This window comes from Mustela nigripes, chromosome 7 (genome assembly GCF_022355385.1).
Source record: "Mustela nigripes isolate SB6536 chromosome 7, MUSNIG.SB6536, whole genome shotgun sequence".
NCBI classification, from domain to species: Eukaryota; Metazoa; Chordata; class Mammalia; order Carnivora; family Mustelidae; genus Mustela; species Mustela nigripes.
The window spans coordinates 109,854,231-109,877,300 of NC_081563.1; the positions used below are offsets into that span (position 1 = coordinate 109,854,231).

General features: G+C 44.9%; 1 protein-coding gene across 11 annotated transcripts in view; it reads left to right on the plus strand.

The window, feature by feature from the left end:
* The window catches only part of LOC132021748 (solute carrier family 23 member 2), a 131,451-nt gene that overhangs the window by 46,252 nt on the left and 62,129 nt on the right, over window positions 1-23,070 (plus strand). For all 11 annotated transcript variants that reach the window (XM_059406578.1, XM_059406576.1, XM_059406580.1 and 8 more), the window contains one exon: window positions 12,193-12,457. In XM_059406578.1, the coding sequence (XP_059262561.1) occupies window positions 12,350-12,457 (108 nt within the window). In that variant the 5' untranslated portion in view covers window positions 12,193-12,349. The remainder of the gene's footprint in view (window positions 1-12,192; window positions 12,458-23,070) is intronic.

The following is a 23,070-nucleotide window of genomic DNA, read 5'->3' on the forward strand; positions in this document are numbered from 1 at the left end:
TTTCTTTAGACATTTTGAGTGTCTTTTATGTGGTGGACACTGTGTCCCTGTCCCTATCCCTGCCTGGTTGGGGGAGTTGGACCACGAAGCCATGTGCTAACATGGGACAGCTAACCCAGGAATGCTTCTTGGAGGAGGCTGCTTCCTGAGCTCCGACATGGAAACTGCAGGTCATTGTGGTCCAGGTGGATGCTACCTGGGGCAGGAGAGTCATGGTTAGGATAGTCAAGTCTTAAGGCCTTATCATAATTTTATTTAAATGAAGTTTGAGCAACACATTTCTGCTGGATGAGATCAGGCCCAGAAGCTGTTGTAGCATCTGATACCTACAGCATTAGGTCAGAAACATGAAGATCACTGATGGCTATCTATCTTAAAGCCTCCAAACCAGCAGAACGTCAGCTGCTTTGACCTTTTACTGTACGCTCACCTCCCATCTTCCCCTGACCAAGACGTCAGTGAGTCAGCGTCTTCCCCTCTAGGTCCCGTGACCATCACTCTTCATGGCTCAGCCTGTGTGGAAACGGACGTCAGCAGGACAGCCCCTCTCAGGCTGGATTCAAGAGCTCTCCCAGGATTTAGAGTTTTGTTTGGGTTTAGAGCATACTCTGTCCCAGGGCTTCTTGGGCCCAATCTCCAGAAGAGATGGAAGGGTCTCCCGCAGGCAGGGAGTCGTCTTTAACATCTTCTGTTTCATTTTTCTGCTCCATAAAGCACTCGCTTTCAGTCAGGAGTGACCCTCCCTTACCCCTAGTGCCGGGAGGGTTTGCAGTGTCTGTCCCGTGGCCCCACAACCCTGGGGCCCACGGTTGCGGCACCTGGCTCCACTTCTACGGGATACCTGAGTAGTCCAGCACTGTTTTCCCAGAGGCCTTTCCTTTCTGCTTCAGAGTGGGGTTGTTGATGTGGGGCACCTTACAGGCCCTGGGGCAGGGGTGACCGCTATGGCACTGTCCCTCCTGAGTTCTCAGCAGCTGTGTTTCTGATGGGGAGCCTGGCAGTGGACTCTGGGCTCCCCTTCAGAAATCCAGGTTTTATCTGCCTTCTTTTAAACTTTTCTTTCTATTGAGGGGACAAGTTGACAGATCGGGAAAGTGACAAAAGACTGACCCAGCTTGTTGCGGGGAGGTGGAGATTTTCCTGACTCTGGTCAGTGAGGTCATTTGGTGTCAGGCTCTGACAGGTGTTAGAGAGAGGCCACTTGGAGGCTGGGATCTGGGGTACTCTCTACGCTTACAGCAAGGACGTTTTAGGATATTTTGTTATCTGTGTCCTTATCTTATACTACGTGAACAAACATTTTCTATGGGTGTGCTCCTTGAAGCCCAGCAAATAAGCTGATGTAAGTTGGGGTATCCAGACTATGCCCTTTATGGCACTTGCTGGGGCTTCAGTTACATCAGTGACTTTCAGGCTCGAATTTGTTGTTGTTGTTTGACCCAAGCCACAGTGAAGTATTTTATCTTGAAACTAGAATCCCTTATCTTACGAGGTGTACTCTGAAGTTTTTTGTTCTGTTGAGATCCACTGAGTTGATATCCTAGCCCACTACTAGTGGGTAGTGACTTGCAGTTTGAAAAAAATAAGAGCAAAAGTTCTTGGAGTGTTTTGGAAAAGGCTTTAGGAGGATTTTCCCCCCTCCCAGTTATACCCCATGACATCGTCCGTAACTGTTATCACAAGATCAAGTAATAACCACCACTTACAGGTTCATTCGTTGCTGCCTAAAGGGAGTAATAATAGCTAGGATAAATGTCAGGATTTTAAACTTTCTAAAGCAGGACCCTGTGTATTGGGCAACTATTCAAGTCCTTTCATTTAAAGGGAGTTGAGCACATATAAATTGAGGTTGTGTGTTCCAATAATCTTTTTTGGTCTTGGATTAAAAGCATTTAGGTCAAATGTTAGCATTTAACAGAATTTAATGGAGCAGCCACAGTTGAGCTATAATCCTCTAATGATGGGATTTAAGCAGAGAGGGAGCCACGGATTGGCTTTCGAAATGTGCTTTATCATTGAACCTGGCCAGCTCTGAAAGGTCTTGTTTGTACCTTGGTAAGAACCAAACTACAGCTTGGCAAGTGGAGGTTTAGAATTTCCTTATCCCAAAGTTTTCCTTGTTAGTCACACTCAGTTGTTTGGATAGGTTTCTGCAGGCAGAGAAACTATCCCACCCCTGGTTGCCCGTGCAAAGGTGGGGGCGGTCTGAGGTCCTCTAGCATCAGAACGTTTGTGCGTTTCTTAAAAATATTCCCAAGTCCCAGTGTAGGTGTATGGAATCAGAATCTGGAGGAGGGGACATTTTTTAAGTTGGTGTGATTATGGAAATTTTTAAATTCTTTTTTTTCTTTGAAAATTGATTTTTCTTTTTTTTTCTTTTTTCTTTTCTTTTCTTTTTTTTTTTAAGATTTTATTTATTTATTTGAGAGAGAGACAATAAGAGAGAGCATGAGCAAGGAGAAGGTCAGAGAGCGAAGCCGACTCCCCATGGAGCTGGGAGCCTGATGCGGGACTCAATCCCGGGACTCCGGGATCATGACCTGAGCTGAAGGCAGTCGTCCAACCAACTGAGCCACCCAGGCGTCCCGAAAATTGATTTTTATTGAAGTATAGTTTACATACTGTAAACGGATACACACGGATGGAACCATGTTCACAGTGTAGACGATTTCTCTGTTTCTTTCCTCTGCCTTTGGAGTCGCTCCGTCCACTCCCGTGCTAGGTCGCTACTACCTGCTTCCTGTCGCTGGAGGTCAGGGAATCCGGCAGCGTATCTTGTGTCCAGCTTCTTTCTGTGTGGTATCTGTGCACTTTCTCCCTGTTCTGTACGTTAGCAGTTGCTTCCTTTCTGTTGCTGAGTACTTTTTGTAGGGACCTGCTGGGGCTTGTTTATCCATTTACTTGTTGATGGACCTTTTGATGTCTTGAGTTCTGGGTCTGTTATAATGAAAACAGCTTTGAGAACTTGTCTGCAAGTATTTGTGTAGAAGAAGCCTGCATTTTGAAGAATCTTTGCAAGTGAGTCTTAGGCATGTGAACTATTGACTCTTTCTTATACTTCATGTATCATTTTGGAGACTATAGATTTTTGTGTCAAAAGGTGGATTTGCCGTGCATGTATGTTTTTGTTGTAGTATTGCCATCAATGTGGGATAAATGTATATTTCATTAATACTTATTGAGTATTCTGTGCTAAGAGCTGGGACTATAAAGATGAATTGTACCCATGGGGGAGTCAGCCCTTTGGGAGGATTCTTAGTGGTTACTTCATCTGTTGAGTGCTTGGACTAGGAGCTGCCAGATGCTGATGGAAAGACACATTTTTTTAGGGTTTGGTTTTGCTTCCAAGAAACACGAAAAGGCTTGGTTGGTAGTAAACTCCAGGAGCAGCTCAGCCTTTAAATTCTCTGTTTGGGTAGTACTGTCCTACTTCCAAGACAGGTGGCCGTGGTAAGCCACAGCAGGAAGTTGACCCATTCCTGGACAGCAGAGAAATTGTCAGATTAAGAAAAAAATAAAGTGCAAAAGAAATGATCACTGGCTGAAAAGCTGATCAAAGAAGTGCTAATTCAAAGCTTTTATTCTGTATTTGTTCATGATTATTGGTGGCTGGAGAGCTGGTTCAATCCCTGGGGTATTGGAAGTTTGTTAAACTTCCAATTAAAGTTTAAATATTTTACTTCCCTGTTGGCTCATAGCAGCATTTGCCAAATTACCGTTTTTCTGCTCTGGCAGGCTTAGATTTATTTTGAGGTTGAAAAAGAAATATTTTTTAATGAGACTGTAATATTTTCCTGCTTGCTTTAAGGTGGTGATTTTTAATCCTGGCTGTAGGAAAGTTTTGTAAACTAGATGCTCAGGCTCCGTAGACCTACTTGATCAGGTTCAGTGGGCAGGGGACCCAACAGTAGTATGTTTAAAATTCTTAGGTGGTTTCAACATGAAATCAAAGTTGAGGATGATTTCTTTGGGGGCAGCCTTGGTTATTGGTACACCTCTTTTGTTGCCTGTTCCCCCCCTTTCCCAGCTGAGCGTAATTTACAAAACCTTTGCTTTTCTCCATTTCTCTTCTGACAATAGAAGTTATTTTACAACTCGAAACCCAAGAGCTTTGTTCCATGTGTCTTGTCACTCCAAGGCTGTGTCCTGACCACTCAACGGAAGGGACCAGACTTCTTTGTGTGACCTTGTTGAGGGGAACTGACCATGTCTTTCAATTTGATTCTCAGCAGAGGGGTAGAACCAAGTGCTGCTGTGGACATCATCAGGCTCTTCAGGGAGAAGGGGGCGCGCCTTTCACTGTCCAGTAAATAGCTTTAGAAAATACGGAGACTTAAGCCCTTTGCCATCCATTAATCAGCATTTTGGTTAACACTTTGGTGTGTATGTGTGTGTGTGCACACTTAATATCACACAGTGGTTAGGTTAGTTCTGTATCTGTTTTTATCCCTGTATGAATTGCCTTTAATTCTTTTTATTTATTATCTGATTTTTAAAAAATTGGTACCTTCTTTTATTATTGTTGTGTTTCATTATTATTGTCGTGTATCAGAAAATGCACATGCACAAGAACTTTCAGCCTAAGATCTATCCTCTTAACAAACCTTTAAATGTCTTGTTAACTGTGCAGTGTTCTACAGCAGATCCCTAGAATTTACCTTGCATAATAAACTTTACACATGTTGAGTGGCACCCCCCCAAGTCCCTGGCAACCTTGATTATATTCTCTGCCTCTGTGAATTTGACTATTTTAGATACCTCCTATAAATGCAATCGTGCGGTATTTGTCCTTCCATGACTGGCTTACTTCACTTAGCATAGTGTTGTACATACTGTTTTTTTTTTCTTACATAATATTGGGTGAACATCTTCCCATGTCAGTAGATATTTCTATGTCATCTTTTTAATGTCTACATGGTATTCCTTTGCAGGAACATACCATAATTTTGTCATTCAATTCCCTAGTGTTGGATATTAGATTTTTCCTGATAATTTGGATTTGTTTTGTTTTGTTTTTATTTATTTGACACAGAGAGAGAGTTTACAAGTAGGCAGAAAGGCAGGCAGAGGGAGAGGGGGAAGCAGGCTCCCTGCCCAGCAGAGAGCCCGATATGGGTCTTGATCCCAGGACCCTGAGACCATGACCTGAGCCAAAGGCAGAGGCTTAATCTACTGAGCTGCCCAGGTGCCCCAATTTTTGGTTTTATTAATATTGCTAACATGCATGATTTTGGAGCTAAATTTTTCTGTCCTAATTAACAAATATTAGAAGTAAACATGAGTATACATCTTCAGATACATATAGCCCAACTCTCTACTCATTAGCAAATTTATTTTTCATTAGGAGTGTGAGTTTGTGTATTTGTTCACTACCTTACCAATAAGGGCATTAAAAATAACCCACATAGGTTAATAAAAAGGTACCTCATTTCAGTATACTTTGATTTGATTTTAAACAAGGATGGAACATTTATTTTGCTGCTTTTATTTGAGGGGGATTGAAGATAAGAAGCTCATATTTTGTCCATTTTTAAAAAATATTTTTTATTTATTTGCCAGAGAGAGAGAAGGAAGCAGTAGGGGGAGGAGCAGCAGGAGAGGGAGAGTCAGGCTTCCCACTGAGCAGGGGGCCTGATGGGGGACTCAGATCCAAGGGCCCTGGGATCATGACCTGAGCCAAGGGCAGATGTTTACCTGACTAAACCACCCAGGTGCCCCTGTTCTGTCCATTTTTATATTAAGGACTTTTATTTCCTGTGTATTTATAAGAGCTCTTCAAATAGTAAAGATACGAACACATGATCTTATATAGATCATATTTTGCTTTTTAACTTTGTGATTTTCTTTTCTCCATACAGAAACCTAAAAAAATCTCATATTGCCTAATCACGACATAGTATGCTAAGAAAGGAGTCCTCTGCCATAATGTTACATAACCATTAGTGGTCCTTCCTCCCTCCGGCCCTCCCTCTTTTGCACTAGCCTTAGGACTTAAACATTTTCTGGATTTTATTACCTAGTATTGCCCTGGTTGTTTTGGCATGTTGTATTGAAAAATCCGTACTTTTCCTTATGATTTAAAGTGCTTCCATATTCTATATTTCTCAGTTTTTAGGTTTCCTCTTGTCTATTTTTCTGCCTTTGTGAACTCTATTTATTACAACTTTATGTTAGGGTTCCTATCTGATAGAACACATTCTTACTCTTTTTTCAGATATTTGTGGCTATTTTTGCTTATCCTTCCACAAGAATTTTAGCAAGCCCCCTTTCTCTCCTTTTGGGATATTAATTGATTTTCATAAAATTTATATGCATTATGAATATCAGAAAATGTACATACTTATAGAAGCATTCTTATTCTGGGATCTGGTCTATTTCTCTGATTATTTAAATCTGTTTTGTAGCCCTGTTTTATTCATAAAGGTCATGCCCAATTTTGATAAAACCTAAGTGATGCTGTTATTGTCATCTTACACAGTAAGATGTAAGTAAGTAAGATACATCCTCTTATCTTCACGGGTGGGTAAACTTTTCTGTAGGTGTCTCAGGTTTTGTGGCCCAGATAATCCTGTCACATGTTCTTCCTTGTTGCTGTTTACCACCTGAAAAAAGGTGAAAACCGCTCTCAGCTGGGGACCCTGCACAACCAGGCAAGGCAGCACACAACCAGATGCTTGCTGCTGGCGTTAGGGGAACGCTTTAGGTTCATTAGCTGAGTAGGAAACTCAGTAGCAAACCTAAAAGAGCCTTGGGTCCTTTTTCTTTTTATTTTTTTAAGGTTATGTGGGCTATTTTGAATGCCCTTGTTTGTAAGGTAGTAAACAAACACACTCCTAATCAACCAGCAGGTTCTCTCAGATTTTCTCATCTCTTGGTTGTGGTTCTCATTTGGTCTTTTCCTTTCAAATACTTCCTTCCTCTTCCTCTGTCAGCCAAGCAACACCGCGGTGGTGTCGACACCCTGGCTTATCCCTGACATCAGCGCATCTGGTGTGTCACAGATGGGCTTGATGTTGGCTCTTGATTTCCTTACCCAATTTCGGAGAAGTATTAAGCAAGAATGAATGTTACATTGTATCAGGTAGCTTTATTATTATTTTTTAAACCATTTATTTATCCCACAAAGGCTGGGGAGCCTTCAGTACAGCTGCCAAGTCTGGCCCCGGGAGCTGGGGGTCAGGCGATGGCTGTTGCCCCTTGTCCTGACCACCCTGGTGGTCCAGCTGGGCAGAGCTGGCCTCGTGGCTCCCCTGTGCCACAGTGACGTGGCAGCCAGAGGATGAGGGAAAGGGAGTTTGTTTTGGAGGTGGGGCTCATGCAGGAGTCCGAGAAGCTGGTGGAGGACCCAGCACCTGAGGACTCGAGAGATGGAGATGACAGCACAGTGGGGCCAGGCTTCCCAGTAGGTGCCACGGTGACCCCGCAGCCTTGCTGTCATTCTGAGGTGACAGACGGACTGGGGGCATGCAGACCTTCCCCAGTTTAAGATTCCCTGGGAGATTTTGCCTTTTCTTTTAACAAACACTAAACCAGACCCTAAATTCCACCCACACCTTTTTTCTCTGTCTGGGCCTTGGCATTTCCCCCACTCAAGTTGAGCCTGTGTGGACGAAGCACTCTGATCTCAGGTTGGTGCGTGGGTTCTGGCCTTGAGGCTGTCTTTCTAATGCTCCAGGACTTGGCTGTGGAATGCTGTCACGTGGGGACTTCCGAGGATACATTTCTGTGCTCAGTGTTCCCTGTCTCCTCCCCTTCTTTCCCCGTCTGTGTCTTAACCCAGTAAAGCGTATCCCCTCCTTCCGAGTCTTGGCGCCCCTCTGCCCCGAAGCCTCTGTCAGAGAGAGCATCACTGCCTTGCGCTTTGCTTGGATACATCCCCTCTTTTACGCACTTGGCCCCCTGTCTTCATGGTGCGCCAAAGAGTTCTGCCCTGTAAGAGATCGCAAAGGCCGGGGCTAGGTCCCAGTAGAGCTCATGAGGGCCAGTTAAACACTCAGTGGAGAAACACAGTGCTTGGGGCGCCAGGGCGACTCAGTTGGTTACAGGACTGCCTTCTGCTCGGGTCATGATCCTGGGATTGAGTCACACATCTGGCTCCCCCTGCTCTGTGGGGAGCCTGCTTCTCCCTCTCCCTCTGTCTGCTACTCCCCCTGCTTCTTGTGCGCTCGCTCGCTCACGCTCTCTCTCTGTGTCAAATAAGTAATAAAATCTTTAAAAAAAAAAACAAACAAACAAACAAGAAATACAGACTGCTTGATGAAAAGTGGTCTTGCCACAGTGGAATTGTCCCCTTTTGTTCCTGGTCATGGGGGCAGTGGGGAAGGTTGGCTGCTGCAGGGATGATCAGGTCTGAAATGAGCATGAAGATGCAATTCACCCAGGAGAGTAAATACATTCTACATTAAAAAGCCCTATCCTGGAGCACCTGGTTGGCTCAGTCATTAAGCGTCTGCCTTCAGCTCAGGTCACGATCCTGGGATTCTGGGATCGAGTCCTGCAAGAGGCCTGCTTCTCCTCCTCCCTCTGCCTGCTACTCCCCCTGCTTGTGCTCTTTTTCATTCTCGCTCATAAACAAATAAATAAATAAATAAATAAAATCGATCTTAAAAGACTCTATCCAAATAAATGAATACATAAATAAATTAATTAATTAATTTTTTAAAAATCGATCTTAAAAGACTCTACCTTTTCCCTAAGGTTAACTTGGGTTTGAGAGCTCCGCTTGGTCTGCTGGTTCCCTGATGGCCATGGCTGCATGTGGAGCCAAGGGCTCATTTGATGCTTCGTATAACTATAGCATGTAGTCTTGTAAAAAAACCTTTCAGTGGTTCACTGTCCTCTTTGCTTGTCCCATCTTCAGGGAAACCTAAGCTTCTGGCCGTTAGGGTACAGGTCTGTCTGGGCTACTTCAGGTATGTTCAGAGCCCTGCTGTATGTGTTTTTTGCTGTTGTTTTAGCTCATGGGAAACTGATGGGTGGAAGTAGTGAAGTCATGATGTATAGAAGATGGATACGATTCGATTATAAACATAAGAAACATAAGAATAATTCTAGAAGATCATCCACGAAATTCATGAACACACAAAAAGCTGGGTTAAGATATTTAGAATCAATAGAACAGAATTAAAGGATTAATAGCCTTATAAAAATAAAGATTTGTAAACACTAGAGGCAGAGGGCAGGAGATAAACCACAAGAGTCTCTGTACTTGCTAGAAAACATGAAAAACTCATGAGTCAGCACCTCCCAAAAATCTGAAAAATTCTCCACTGTTGCAGCTTTGTAGTAGCGTTCCTGAATGTGGGTGAGATGGACTGATTTGTTGCTGGTGGCACTGCCAAGTAGAGTCTTTCAGGATGAGAATTTTATGTCTCAAGAGCCTCTTCTATATCCTTAGTCCTCTTCGGGAGCTCTGTTCAGGGGATTGGGGTTTGCCAAGGTTTTGTTACCCATTCTATCATTTTCCTGCCTCTCTGCAAACTTTGCCTTTGCAAGGAGTTCTTTGTGTTGTGTTGTTTTTGAATTGTCATAAAACACTTTAAGTGAGAACATGAGAAAAGGTTAATTCGGAGTGAAATCTCTGTTAGGGCTGCAGGTAGAGCCTTTAGGGTTTTCTAAGCAGTAGCCATAACTTCCCCTCCGAGGACAGAAAATCCCCACTTTTATGTATTATGTATTTACTACATAGTAACATGGGTCCCCATATTCCCCATGAGCAGCAGAAAACAGAAATGCCCCACTCATCCCCATTATTGTAAAGGGAAAGCTATTTTATTTTTATTTTTATTTTTTTTAAGATTCTTATTTATTTGACAGAGATCACAAGTAGGCAGAAGGAGGCAGGCAGAGAGAGGAGGAAGCAGGCTCCCTGCTGAGCAGAGAACCTGATATGGGGCTCGATCCCAGGACCCTGGGATCATGACCTGAGCCAAAGGCAGAGGCTTTAATCCACTGAGCCACCCAGGCACCCCGGGAAAACTATTTTTAAAAAGTCACAGAATTGCAGTAAGTCACACAGATTTACTCCTTTAGGGAGTTTTCTCTATCTGATGACATCCATGTCCCTGCTTCCCAATCTGGAACACATATCCCTTGTTCTGTGCTTAGGATTCAGATGGCACACTGGGGTGTCATTTTGGGGAGGAGGGAGATGTATTTAAACCAGGGTTTCTCAGCCTTGGTACTATTCACATTTGGGGCCAGGTAGTTCTTTATTATGGAATCTGCTCCAGGCACTGTAGGATGTTTCACAGCACTCCTGGCCTCTTCCTGTTAGATACTAGTAGCTTTCCCCTGGTCTGATGACCAGGAGGGTCTTCAGACATTGCCAGACGTCCCCTGGAGGGAACACCACTCCTGGTTGAGGGCTCCTGCGTTCAACAGACATGGATACAATAAGGCGATGTGTATGTGCAAACATTTAATCAGAAGAGCCCCTCTAACCAGTTTGATGTGTGCGCTTGATTCTCTTCTACTTGAGGCAGCATGATGTTCTGGCAACTGTTTCTTTTATTTTTTTCTTTTTGTGTTCTTCCCACTGAACTCCCAAATTTTTGTATAATTCCTTCTCTTTTCTTTTTTGTCTGTATTTCAGTTTCTCCCCTGGCTCATCCAGTCATTGTTGAATGAAAGAGTCTCTAACAGAGTTCCTCGAACAGATTTCCTCCTTGTATTTCTAAACTTGGCATTGGTGTGTCTTCAGAGTTGCCGCACAGCTTGGCTGGGTTATTCACCCTCAGTGGCACATTCACTGGCGTGGAGTCTGACATCATTTTAATGAATGCTCTGTCCCCTCTCACCCCTACCTGCTCGTGTATGTGTGTTTTTTTAAATAAAACTTGGGGCATACTTAGGCAGGTTTTATTGACCATGTGCCAACCCTTGTAGGGATCCTTTGTGTCCTCTCATTTTTTGAAGCTGAAATTCCCCAAATGCTTGTTAATTTTTGGGTGGATCTCTTTTATTGTCCAAGTCATACTTTGTTTGAAATTGAGTTTTTACTTTTCTTCTACCCTGAAACTTGGCTGCATAGAATTGTTTAGTAATTTCTTACACTTGAATTTTGCCTAGATTTTTCTCTTAGCCTGGAGCGTTGCACTTTTCCCCATCCACCCACGTTTCTCTGAGCATTCCGGATCCATCATGCTCTCCTTCCCCTTCCTTCCTTATCTCTTGCCATTTTACCTCCCTTCCTTTTTATTTTTTTTTCTTGATTTCTTCCTTAGGTTTATGCTGTTTATTTGATTGATAGGAATGTGTGGGCTTGGTGTTTTGTATGGCATTCTTCTAGCCCATTTAAAGGTCATCTTGAGGCGTTCCTAGAATGTTGTGCGGTCATTTAATCCTAGATTGGTTTCATCTCCTTTTTTTTTTTTTTTTTTTTTTATTTAAATGCTTATGAGTGTCTCCCCCTGCCTTTAGTTAGGCATCTATAGGGGAATTCAGAACTTGGATCTCCATGCAGTCATACTGGATTAAGCTATAACTGCACTCACTGTCTAGTATGGTCAACCCTAGTCACATATGACTATTTAAATTCAAATTGATTAAAATTAAATACAAGTAAAAATTGAGTTTCTTAGGGTGCCTGGGTGGCTCAGTGGGTTAAAGTCTCTGCTTTTAGCTTGGGTCATGATTCCAGGGTCCTGGGATTGAACCCCACATCGAGCTCTCTGCTCGCGGGGAGCCTGCTTCCCCCCTTCTCTCTGTCTACCTCTCTGCCTGCTTGTTATCTCTGTTGAATGAATAAATAAAATCTTTTTAAAAAGGGGGGGGGTTTGCTTTTGTTTTTGTTTTGTTTTGTTTTGTTTTTAGTTTCTCCAACAGCCCTGTGGGAAGAGACAATTGGGTTGGACAGGGCATTTTCATCCCTGCAGTGGTTTCTGCTGGAGAGTGCTGGGCTGTGAGAGCTGTACCATCATATGTGTCAGAGAGATCCCCATGTAGCCTTCTCACCCTTGGACTTGGGTATTGCTGGCCCAGTTCAATGGTCCTCCTCTCAAGGGGGTGGTTCAGAATCTGCAGGGCTCCCTGAAGATTGTGGGGACGTGAAAAGTGTGATTAAGTGATGTGCTTTTTTTCCTGTTTGGATGTAACATACACTATATTTCTCTCTAGGACACACAGAGAATGTGTGTCCTGTGCCCTTGACGCGCCTGTGGTGATTTGGCTGCGTCCTCTCTCTCTCTCTAGGTGCTGAGAGATGGCGGCGCTTGTGGAGCTCCTCTCTGCCTGAGCATCGGGCCCTCCAGGCACCGGAAGAGCCAGCTCAGACCCTGGGCGCCTTGCCTGCACAAGCCTTCTCTTCCAGCCCCTGCAGTCCAGAGGCTGAACTGCTCATTTTTTCTTGATGATGGGTATCGGTAAGAACACTACGTCCAAATCCATGGAGGCTGGAAGTTCAACTGAAGGCAAATATGAAGATGAAGCGAAGCATCCTGCTTTCTTCACTCTTCCGGTAACTCTTCCCTTCTCTCTCTCCCCTTGACTCACTCTCCAGTTGTTTCCATATTGAATCAACATAGGATTAGCTGTAATACTCCTGTTTTCAGTGGAGGTTAAGGCATTCAAAAACTGAAGGCTTTGCACGTGAGATGGTCTTTGGGAACCCTCTTGGGTGACTGTGGCTTTGGCCGTGCTGTGTGTTGGAGTCACCTGATGGGATTAACTCTGGGAAGGAAGCATGTGTGGCTGTGAACATCATAAAACCACCCTGCCCAGTGCTTACTGTGTGCTGGAGGGTGCTGAAAGCTGCATTCTGGCTCCCAAAATGTGTTCCAATGAAATAACCTAAGACCCAGCTTCACACTCACATTTGCAGGGTAGAGAATGACTGAATGACCAACCAAAGCCAGAAGTCTTGCTTTGTATCATGGCGGCAGTATCCCAGATGCAGTTTTAGCTGAAGAGGTGTTACCAGTTAGAGAAGGCTGCTTACGCACATTCATTAATTCAGTGCTAATACTTTTCCAGATGTAGGATTATGATTTGATGTGTATAAAGTTTTACCTGAAGTGTTGGTTCAAAAAAGGAAAAAGCTCTTTAGTGAGAACTTGCTTCCAAGTATTTTTCTCTTAGTAAGTTCATGAGGTTAAGGGCAAGAACATCATTCTAGAATTCCTGAAAGCATGGTCCTGGAATTGGCCTTACTGTGGCATTACCCAGTAAGAAGGATGTGAACACGTATCCTTAAGTACATTGATTGACTTGACTGGCATTCATATTTTGATTTTTATCCTATTAATTCCCAGAAAGATGTCCCTGATTTTACAACCAACATCACTGTTTTCTTTGTCCCTACAAAGTGAAATTTTTAAAATGCATAGAGGGAGGACGTGGGATTTTTTTTTTTTTTTAAGATTTTTTAATTTATTTTATTTGACAGAGAGAGAGATCACAAGTAGGCAGAGGCAGGCAGAGACAGAGGGGGAAGCAGGCTCCCTGCTGAGCAGAGGGCCCGATGCGGGGCTCGATCCCAGGACACTGAGATCATGACCTGAGCCGAAGGCAGCGGCTTAATCCACTGAGCCACCCAGGCACCCCCAAAGTGAAATTTTTAAACTTTTAAAAATTTTAAATTTAAATTGTTTAAAATTTAAAATTTAAACTGTTTAAAATTTAAAAATTTAAATTTAAACTGTTAAGAAAAACTGATTCTCTGTTGTGTTGAAGGCTTAGGGTTGACAAGTTTTCTAGAGGAAGAGGCAAGGTGGTTTTCCAAGTTTAAATTAGATCGTCTTTGAAAAATGAAAAGGAATATTTGTGCCTGGGTGTTGATTTGTCTCTCCTGCTGCCTGAGAGCTCAGCACACGGTTCACCCTCACCCTCTACTTGAGAGACATGAACTTGAGCTTGCCTTTCCCTCCCACCTGCCCTGTCACTATGGCAGAGAGTTTTAGGTTGACTTGTTTTCATTTTATTTTTATTTTTATTTTTTTAAGATTTTTATTTATTTATTTGACAGACAGAGATCACAAGTAGGCAGAGGCAGGCAGAGAGAGGAGGAAGCAGTTTCCCCACGGAGCAGAGAGCCCGATGCGGGGCTCGATCCCAGGACCCTGAGATCATGACCCGAGCTGAAGGCAGAGGCTTTTACCCACTGAGCCACCCAGGCGCCCCTTGTTTTCATTTTCAAATTGTGATACTCTACAGATAGTTAAATCCACAGCATATCTATCTTTTTTCATATTTATTCCCTGTTGTTGGTTTTCCTCTTCCTCCCTCTTTGATCACTTTTCATTAAACAAACCAAACAAAAACACTGAGGTTCTGTGAATGGTCGCTACCTTTGTCTTTGTATATCTGAAAATAACTGTATTTTGCTCTCAACTATTGGGTGAACATCTGTTAATTACACACTACAGTTTTCCAGTCTGTGTTTCTCTTTAACTACTTTCTCGTGGTTTGGCTGTCTTTTGCTAGTGTTAACTTCTGATTGGTTTCCCTAGTGTTATTTTACAGTTTACTAATTCCTTGTGGATAGTCGTGTGTTTATGTTAAATTTTTGTTTCAGGTTTTGTAGTTTTTATTTCTGAGATTTCTGTTTCCATTCCTGCCTGTTTTTGGTTGTTAATTTCTTGTGTATATATGTTTGTGTTGTTTAAAAATGATTCTTCATTTAAATCACCGAGGACCCTAATGTACTTATTTTAAAATAATTCTCCAGTTGTTCTGTTTTCTGTTTGGTGTAAAATCCCCTTCTGAGTGTTTCTTCTGAGATTTTCTTCCCTCTCCTGCCACCCGGACAGGTCTCCCAGCTTCTGTTGCTGTGGTTTTGCATTGTGTTGGATAAGAATTTCCTCAGATGTGGCAAGAGCTGATTTTTTTTTTTTTTTTTGGAAACTCACATGGAATGGGAATCAGTTTCTTTTTTTTTTTTTTTTTAAGATTTTATTTATTTATCAGAGAGAGAGGGGGAGAGAGCGAGCACAGGCAGACAGAATGGCAGGCAGAGGCAGAGGGAGAAGCAGGCTCCCCGCCGAGCAAGGAGCCCGATGTGTGTGGGACTCGATCCCAGGATGCTGAGATCATGACCTGAGCCGAAGGCAGCTGCTTAACCAACTGAGCCACCCAGGCGTCCCGGGAATCAGTTTCTTTATATTTCAATTTTTTTTAGAGAGCACATGCATGCGTGAGCAAGGGCGGCCGGAGGGGGGAATCTTAAGCAGGCCCCATGCCCAGCGCCGAGCCTGACACAGGACTCGATCTCATGACTCTGAGATCATAACCTGGGCCAAAATCAAGAGTTTGATGCTTAACCCACAGAACCACCCAGGCACCCTAGGAATTAGAATTTCTTTACACAAAGTAAAACAAAGGTGCATGACAATACTTTAAAGAGAAAAAGAGTAAATCCTTATTTAGTAAAGGAATAATGAATAGGTCACAGTAAGAGCAGGAGCTTTGCAACTTCTTACAGAAGTTAGATCATGTGATCAGAGTTGATATTAAGTAAGAGAAACATAATAAAAGCTCTCCTTATCCCACGGGAATCTTGTTAGGCAAATTTGTGTGCTTTTAAAGGCAAGTAGGAAATGTGTAATACAAGTGAATGCCACATGGAGAGAAATTAGAACCAGAAAAACAGTGAATAGTCTTGAAGAACTGTCCTGCCCTAAGGACACAGGCCAGGAAGGACTGCAGGAGAAGGTCTGCAGTTGGGTGTGGAGAGCTCTGTGTCATCTGAACTCGGAGGGCTGTGCAGGGGACACCAAGTTAATAGCCTGAACTTCGTGTTGGCAGAGTCCCACTTGTAGTACAGCAGGTTTCAGCACGTCGGCATTTCAGTGCCAAGTTCACAGCTGGCTGAAGTTTTGAAGGTTCCCTAAGGCAAGTCTGCAATCAAACCCTAAGTGTCAGAGTTTGAGTTCAGTCTGGGGTGCTGCGTGAGCACCCTGGAAGGACCCCTGCCCAGCCATGTTTATGGGGGTGGGCTTGGCCTGTCAAGAGATTCTCAGGGGAGATGGCCTCAAAGTCCTGAAAAACATCTCAGTGAAGCAGCTCAAGAGGAGGGAAATAGACAGGGAGCAGCCTGGCCGTATCTTGTTCTGGGCATGAGGTTGGTGCAGTCAGAATACAGAGAATGGAGGTGGGCAGCCGGGGATGAATGCTTGCAGCCGAGTTGCTTGATCTTCGGGGTAGAGAATTCCTGCCATGGGTGCTGTGAGAGGAAGGGCCTGGAGACAGGAATCCTGGTCACGGGGGCTCTGGCAGCCCAGGTGAGAATGGCTTGTGGTCTGGGAAGGCAGGCGGGAAAGGGACTCTTTGCCTGCAGCCCATGTTCGCTGGGGGCCTGGGTGGTTCCTGCGTTCTTGGCCTTGACTTCCAACAATGGGAGGAGGTGGAAGATGGACAAAGAAGCAGAAGCATCAAATGGCAGCCAGTGACAAATTCTGGGAAGAGAATAAATCACAGAAGAGGGATCACGAGGAGCAGAATGTGAAGTCAGATAAAGATCATTTAGCCACAGGCCATTAATTGATTTATCCCTTAAAAATAGGGAGAGAGCTTCCCACAGGTTTAAGGCTCCGGGAAACAGGAGGGATTTAGACCAAAATCCCTGACCTCACAGAGCTTCCGCGCTGGTCACGAGATAGGCAGCACATGCTAGAGATAGGTCAGATGTGTAGATGTAGGTAAATATGAATGGAACAATAAACTCGGGAAGTGGAATAGAAGCTGCTAGGGGTGAAGTGTTGCACGTTCAGCTGGCCGGGAAAGGCTGCCCTGAGGAGATGCCCTCTGAGTGAAGGCCGCTGTGGCCGTAATGTCTGAGGAACCGTGAGGAGGTGGTGTGGCTGGACAGAGGGCAGGATGGGGTCAATAGAGAAGATGTAGGCCATGTGGCCCTGGGAGGGATTTTGGCTTTTCCTGACCCTGAGGAAAAGCTGTTGGAGGGCTTTGAGCAGAGCGACCTGCTCTGCCTAGTTTTAAGTTTCTCTGTGGCTGCCGAGCAGGGAGCAGACCAGTCAGGAGTTGAGTGCCACAGGGCGGCTGAGCTGACAGTGGCTCCAGCCAGGGTTCTGGCTCGTGGGCGTTGTGAGAAGTAGTCGGGCCACGGATCAGAGCTGACCAGGGTACCCAAAGACTGGAGGGGGATGGAAGTACGAGAGGGCAGGCCAGGACAGCTTCCGGTATCTCACTTGAGCCTCAGGAAGAAGTGGCCAGGTACTGAGGTGTGGGGAGGCAGACGGGTGAGCAGGCCAGGGTGGGGAGCTGGGGGCAGTAAAGGAGTTTGGAGCCGGCCGCCGGGACCCTGGGTAGAAAGCAGGGCTGGAGATTGTGGTGCTTGGGGGAAGCAGTGTGGGTCGGAGCTACTTACTGGGTGTGAGCAGAGGGAGAGGGTATTTAAAGCTGGGGAATGGAATGTTAGCACGTGGGGGATAATGTCCTTAGGGGTGAAAGGGAAGGTCCAAGGGCCTAGAAGGGTGTAGAGGTGGAGGAGGGTCAGCAAAGGTGTAGGTAAGGAGTAGTTGCTGCGGCAGGAGGGAAACCAAGAAAGCTGTGTGGACAGTCAGTGACAAAGGCATTGTGAGCCTTGTAGACGGCGAGTAAGGGTGGGCTGCTGGATTTACCAGGGCGTGGCCTGTGCCGGACGGAGTAGATTGATGGTTTGTGGGAGAGTTGTTGCAGGCTGTACCCCAGACACCAGTGGGGTAATGAGGCCATGAGAAGGTATTTGGGTCAGGGTTTGGCAGACCTGCCAGGGTGGAGAAACTGGGGATTGGGGTCTTTGGGGCTATCTAGGAGGAAAACCAGGTGGGTGAGGCCCAAGTGGCTCTGAGAGGAGCAAAGAGGTCGATGTGACCTGGGACCAGATTTAGTGTTGGGTTGGGTGTGGGCTATGAGGTCAGGGTTGGAGGCACTGGGGTTGGGCACCTGGGGGTGTGTTGAGGGAATGAAGTATGAAATAAGCACATGGATCACCAGGGCTTTTGTTTGTTTCTTTTAAAGTTGGTGTGGGGAGATGAGGTATTGATCAAACATGGAGTTGAATTAGAGTGCTCTTTTGTGATGCTTTGTGTCCATTTCCGATCAGGGAAATTCTGATCCCTTGGCACCTGGGAAATCTGTTGCCTCCTCTTGTCTTCTGTCAGCCAGGGTGCAGGTCCTGTTGTGTTACTGCAGGCGTGACCAGCTGAAATCCACGCTGAACACTGTTGCGTTGGCATCTTGTAGCACAGAAAACCGCTTCTGAGTCACCAGGTAGGAAGCGGCTTGTAAGGGACGCCTGGGTGGCTCAGTTGGTTGGACGACTGCCTTCAGCTCAGGTCATGATCCCGGAGTCCCGGGATCGAGTCCCGCATCAGGCTCCCAGCTCCATGGGGAGTCTGCTTCGCTCTCTGACCTTCTCCTTGCTCATGCTCTCTCTCACTGTTTCTCTCTCAAATAAATAAATAAAATCTTTAAAAAAAAAAAAAAGACGGTCACACGCAGGCTCTCTGACGTTTGGGTTTGTTGGGGTGGTCCTGGTTCGGGTCTCTTGTTCCTGCACACACGTCCATCCAGTTTCCCTGTCCTCCTGGAGGGGCCTGGTTTGGCGACCTTGATTATAACCAAGCATAAGCCTGGAAATATTTTAGCTCTTTGAGAGAAACTTTTAGAAAATTCTTCCATATGATTAGACTTAAACATGAAAACCCCAGCTCTGGTTGTAAAAGTCATACCTGTTGACATTAGGAAATGTGGAAAATACAGTAAAGCATTTAAATGAGAAAAACTATTTTTGAATTGGAAGGCTATGAAATGGATCAGAAAATATAGGTGGGTCTCCTTCCTCCCACTTTCTGTAGTTACTACAAATGCATTTTTCTCTTCCTGTATACATGTGCCAGCGTTGACCACTTCTGTAATCCAGCAAACCAGAGAAATGGAGGGCCTTCCTTGTTGGCCGTTGATTTGTGGGATTTTATCAGCATCGGTAAAGACATTGTCCTTGTTTTTCAAGCTATTGGTGAAGGGAGGGAAGTTTAAACCTTGAGTGGAGAAGGTGATAGATTGTGAGATGAGAAAGGAGGTCACAATATAGCAGGCCGAAAGAGATCCCCAATGCAGCTGGGTGTACTGGGTCGGGGAGCAGCAGCTCAGCCATGCTGTGGAAACCGCTGCCAGGAGACAGGTGCCCGTTCTTTCCTGTCCCGTCCTCTTTACTTCCTTCCCTCCCCTTGCTTTTTCTTCAAGAGAAGGGAGCTGGGCAGACATGGGTGAGTGAAGAAATCATGTTATGTAACTGTGACTCCTCTAAGCCCCTGACCCCGTGATGGCAGATTTGAACAGGCTCGTCCTTAGCAGTGAAAAGGCACAAGATTTGTGCAAATAGTTCTCTTTAAAAAACAGCACGGAAGCCTGGAAAACACCCTTGTTCTTGTGACTTTAATGCCAGGGGCTGTGGGGTCTCTTTAGTGCATTCCTAAGTAGGCTTCGAGTTGTTAGATCTTAACACCAAGGTCTCAGTTAGATGGTAATAATAGGGAAATGTTCTCTTCCTGAAGAATAATTAGATCTTGGGATCAACAGTGTGTGATTCTGAGAATGGTTAGAGGATGAGGAGAATGAAGTTTGCTGCAGTTTCCCAGAGGGTTGGTTTCACTCCTCTCTTTGTGCAGGATAAGAGCTTGAATCTATTGCGTTGTGGCCGTGATAAGGGAGGGCATGTGCTCAACAGGTCAAAACTGAATAGCCAAGATAATCAGTCTTTTCTGTTCGAAGTCTATCAGTTAGAAAATATTTTTTAGGAAAGGGGATATCGTGATACAGGCTTTGAAGTAAAAACACTGGAAAAACACTGGAAAGATGGGATACAAATGATTTTGATGCATGGTGTGAGATTCTTTCTGTTTTTTCTTTTTAGAATTTGTGTTCTTAAAGATTAATTTTAAAGGGGCACGTGGGTGGCTCAGTTGGTTAAGTGTCTGCCTTTGGCTCAGCTCATGATCCCAGGGTCCTGGGATCGAGCCTCTACTGGGGCTCTCCCCACTCAACAGGAAGTCTGCTTATCCCTCTCCCTCTGTCCCTCTCCCCTGCTCGTGCTATCTCTGTCTAAAGTAAATCTTTAAATAATTTTTAAGATTTTTATTTTTAAGTAATATCTATACCCAAGTGGGGCTCGAACTCACAACTCTGAGAATAAGAGTTGTATATTCCATTGACTGAGCCTGCCAAGTGCCCTATTAAAAACCAATTTTTATGCTCTGGTTTTGAAATTTCAGATAGTATTTAGTATTTCAGCCTTTTTAAAAAAAATTTTTATTATTTGAGAGTGCACGCATGCGCACGTGAGAGAGAAAGAGAGAGAGAGAGAGAGAGAGAATGGGGGAGGGGCAGAGGGGGAGAGAGAAGCGGACTCTCCATGGATGCAGCGCTCCACGTGGGGCTCAATCCCAGGACCCTGAGATCACTACCTCAGTGGAAGTCAGACGCTTAACCAACTGAGCCATCCAGGCACCCCTAGTGTTTCAGCTTTTAATTCAAATAGAGTTTGGTAGTTTTTCTTTTTTCCTTTCCTTCCTTTCTTTACCTCATTTTTGAGAGAGAGAGAGAGAGAATGTGCTCATGAGTTGGGGGTGGTGCAGAAGGAGAGGGAGAGAGATTCTTAAGCGGGTGGGCTCCACGCCCAACACTGGGCCCAGTCTCAGGACCCCACAAACACAGCTGAAATCAGGAGCTGGACGTTCAACCGACTGAGCCACTCAGGCGCCCCTGAGCTTTGGTAGTTTTAAATGAGAGATGTTCATAATAAAAAAAATTACCACCTAGTAGTTAGGACACAGACAATGTGGTATAAATGATGATAAAATAACAGAGTTGGTGCAGTCACTTCCTAGAGGAGGTTTACAAAGTCGACGAGCATTTTAGCTGATTGTCTTTTACTTTTGCATGTGGCCAAATCCACAGAATCTGGGCCTTAAAGCACCTCCTGTCCATTCTGCTCTTATTTAAGGGTTGCTTTGTGCTCCAGGCTTTACGAGATGTGATGAGCGTGCAACAGAAGCAGTTGCCCAGGCTTCCCCTTCCCCACCTGATCAAGCCCTCCCACCATCGGCGCCATCCCTGGGGCCACTGGGTTCTTTGGATCCTCATGTCAGCTGGGGTCTTTGGTCTCCCTGCCCCCTGGCCATGTTCCTTTCCAAGCCCTGTCTGTCATTCCTGTGCCTTTTGCATTCAGATATCTTTTTCTTGGAGGTGTTTATACCTCCTGAACCCCTTACCTCTAAATTCTCAATTCACTCCTGCCCTGTGTTTACCTAAGCTAGGTAGGCAGGATCCCTGACTTGAACAGTTAGAGGTAAGGTATTTCAGATGGATTTCTTTACCGTAATCTAAGTCTGTAATTCTGATGGAGAAAAGGCTCCTTTCCTGTTAGGATTTGGTGCAGTACTTGAGGGAGGATGATAGGCTTGGGTAATTGCATGGCACCAATTACCCGGTGTTTGTTTCCCCCACCCCCTTTAATTGTACCTGTTCTAAAGCATCCACGTTTTCCCCCAGGCTTTATGGTACAGACGTGGTGTTGGAATAAAATGGGAGTAGCGAGAAAACCGTGGTTTTCTTTTCCTTGTTGTTTCTTATAGTGCACATAGGTTTCTTTTCTGTCATTGTTTCATTATTTGTATAAGTTCTTTACTTACAAGAGAAATATGTTCACTCTGGAAAATTTAGAAACTATGGAGCGACATAAGGAGGGGAAAACAAATCATTTAGAGTCCCATCAGCCAGAAAAACAGTATGCTGTTTTTGCGTATTTCTTTCTAGAGATTTGAAGTAAATATTTGAGAGTTCTTTTATAAAAGTCGGATGCACACACACACTGCTTTATAAAGCCCTTTAGCTTCATGTTTTAACCTGGCATATTGATGCCATTGAAAACGCCATTTGTGGAACACCTGGGTGGCTCAGTGGGTTAAAAGCCTCTGCCTTCGGCTCAGGTCATGATCCCAGGGTCCTGGGATCGAGCCCCGCATCGGGCTCTCTGCTCAGCAGGGAGCCTGCTTCCTCCTCTCTCTCTCTGCCTGCCTCTCTGCCTACTTGTGATCTCTGTCTGTCAAATAAATAAATAAAATCTTTTAAAAAAATTTAAAAAAAAGTTGTTTGTAGTGTGACATATGGCAAATTGTGGATCTAACTTTTGCACTTTCACTGGGGTCTTGGGTTGTTTCTCAAGTGTTTGCGAGAGTAGATGTTAGCCTAATGTATGTTAAACTTATTGCAAAGCATACTAGTTTTGAATTTTCATGAGGGAGGGTACTTTTTTTCCTGTGTTCCTTGGCTGTTCATGTTCTTTGTGAATGTCTGTCTTCCCCACCCGAACCCATTTGTCTGTGCTGAGCTGTACCAAAGATCAGAAATGCCACAGACCTATTAGAAGTTACTGTCGTAGCAGTTTGAGGGGATGGAGGGGGAACTGGTGGCACTCCAGCCAGAGCTGTGCCTGTCACTACTGGTAGTCACAGCCTCCTTGTCTGCGTCTGGGATGTTTGAGAAGTAAATGAGATCATGCGTATTAGCCTCAGATAATGTACAGGGTAGGCAGTGAATAAATGTTCTACTTATCTTCTGCATCTCCACTCTGTTCCCTAAACCAGAGATCAACAGAGAGGCAGGCAGGGGACCTTAAAGGAGATGAGTGCCAGTACTGGTGTGAATCTGTGCCCCACAAACATCAGCTGTCCCATCACCATTGTCACGGGCTGTGTGGGAGGAGGAGCACTGGAGTTTTCTTCGTGGGCCACCGACAGGCACATCAGCCCACAAAGTGCTTCGGCATGGGGGCTGGAGCCAGGGAGAGGTGATGCCCCTCTGACTCCTCTCAAAGAACAGTCGTGCTGAGGGCCGGGGGCGGGGGAGGGGAGTGGACCTGGAACTCCTAGGGTACTCTGGCCACTGCATCCCTAGGCGCCTTCTGGAGAGGGCTGAGGAAATGAAGAGGCTGCCCTAAGAAGCTGAGAGTGCAAGTGAAGGAGGCTGCAGTAGTGGTTGTTGAAGAGTGTCGTGGGGCTGCCATATTTGAGGAAACAGGGGAAACAGGGTAAGGGACTTTGTTGCCTCAGACAACTTCAGGGTTGCAACTATATC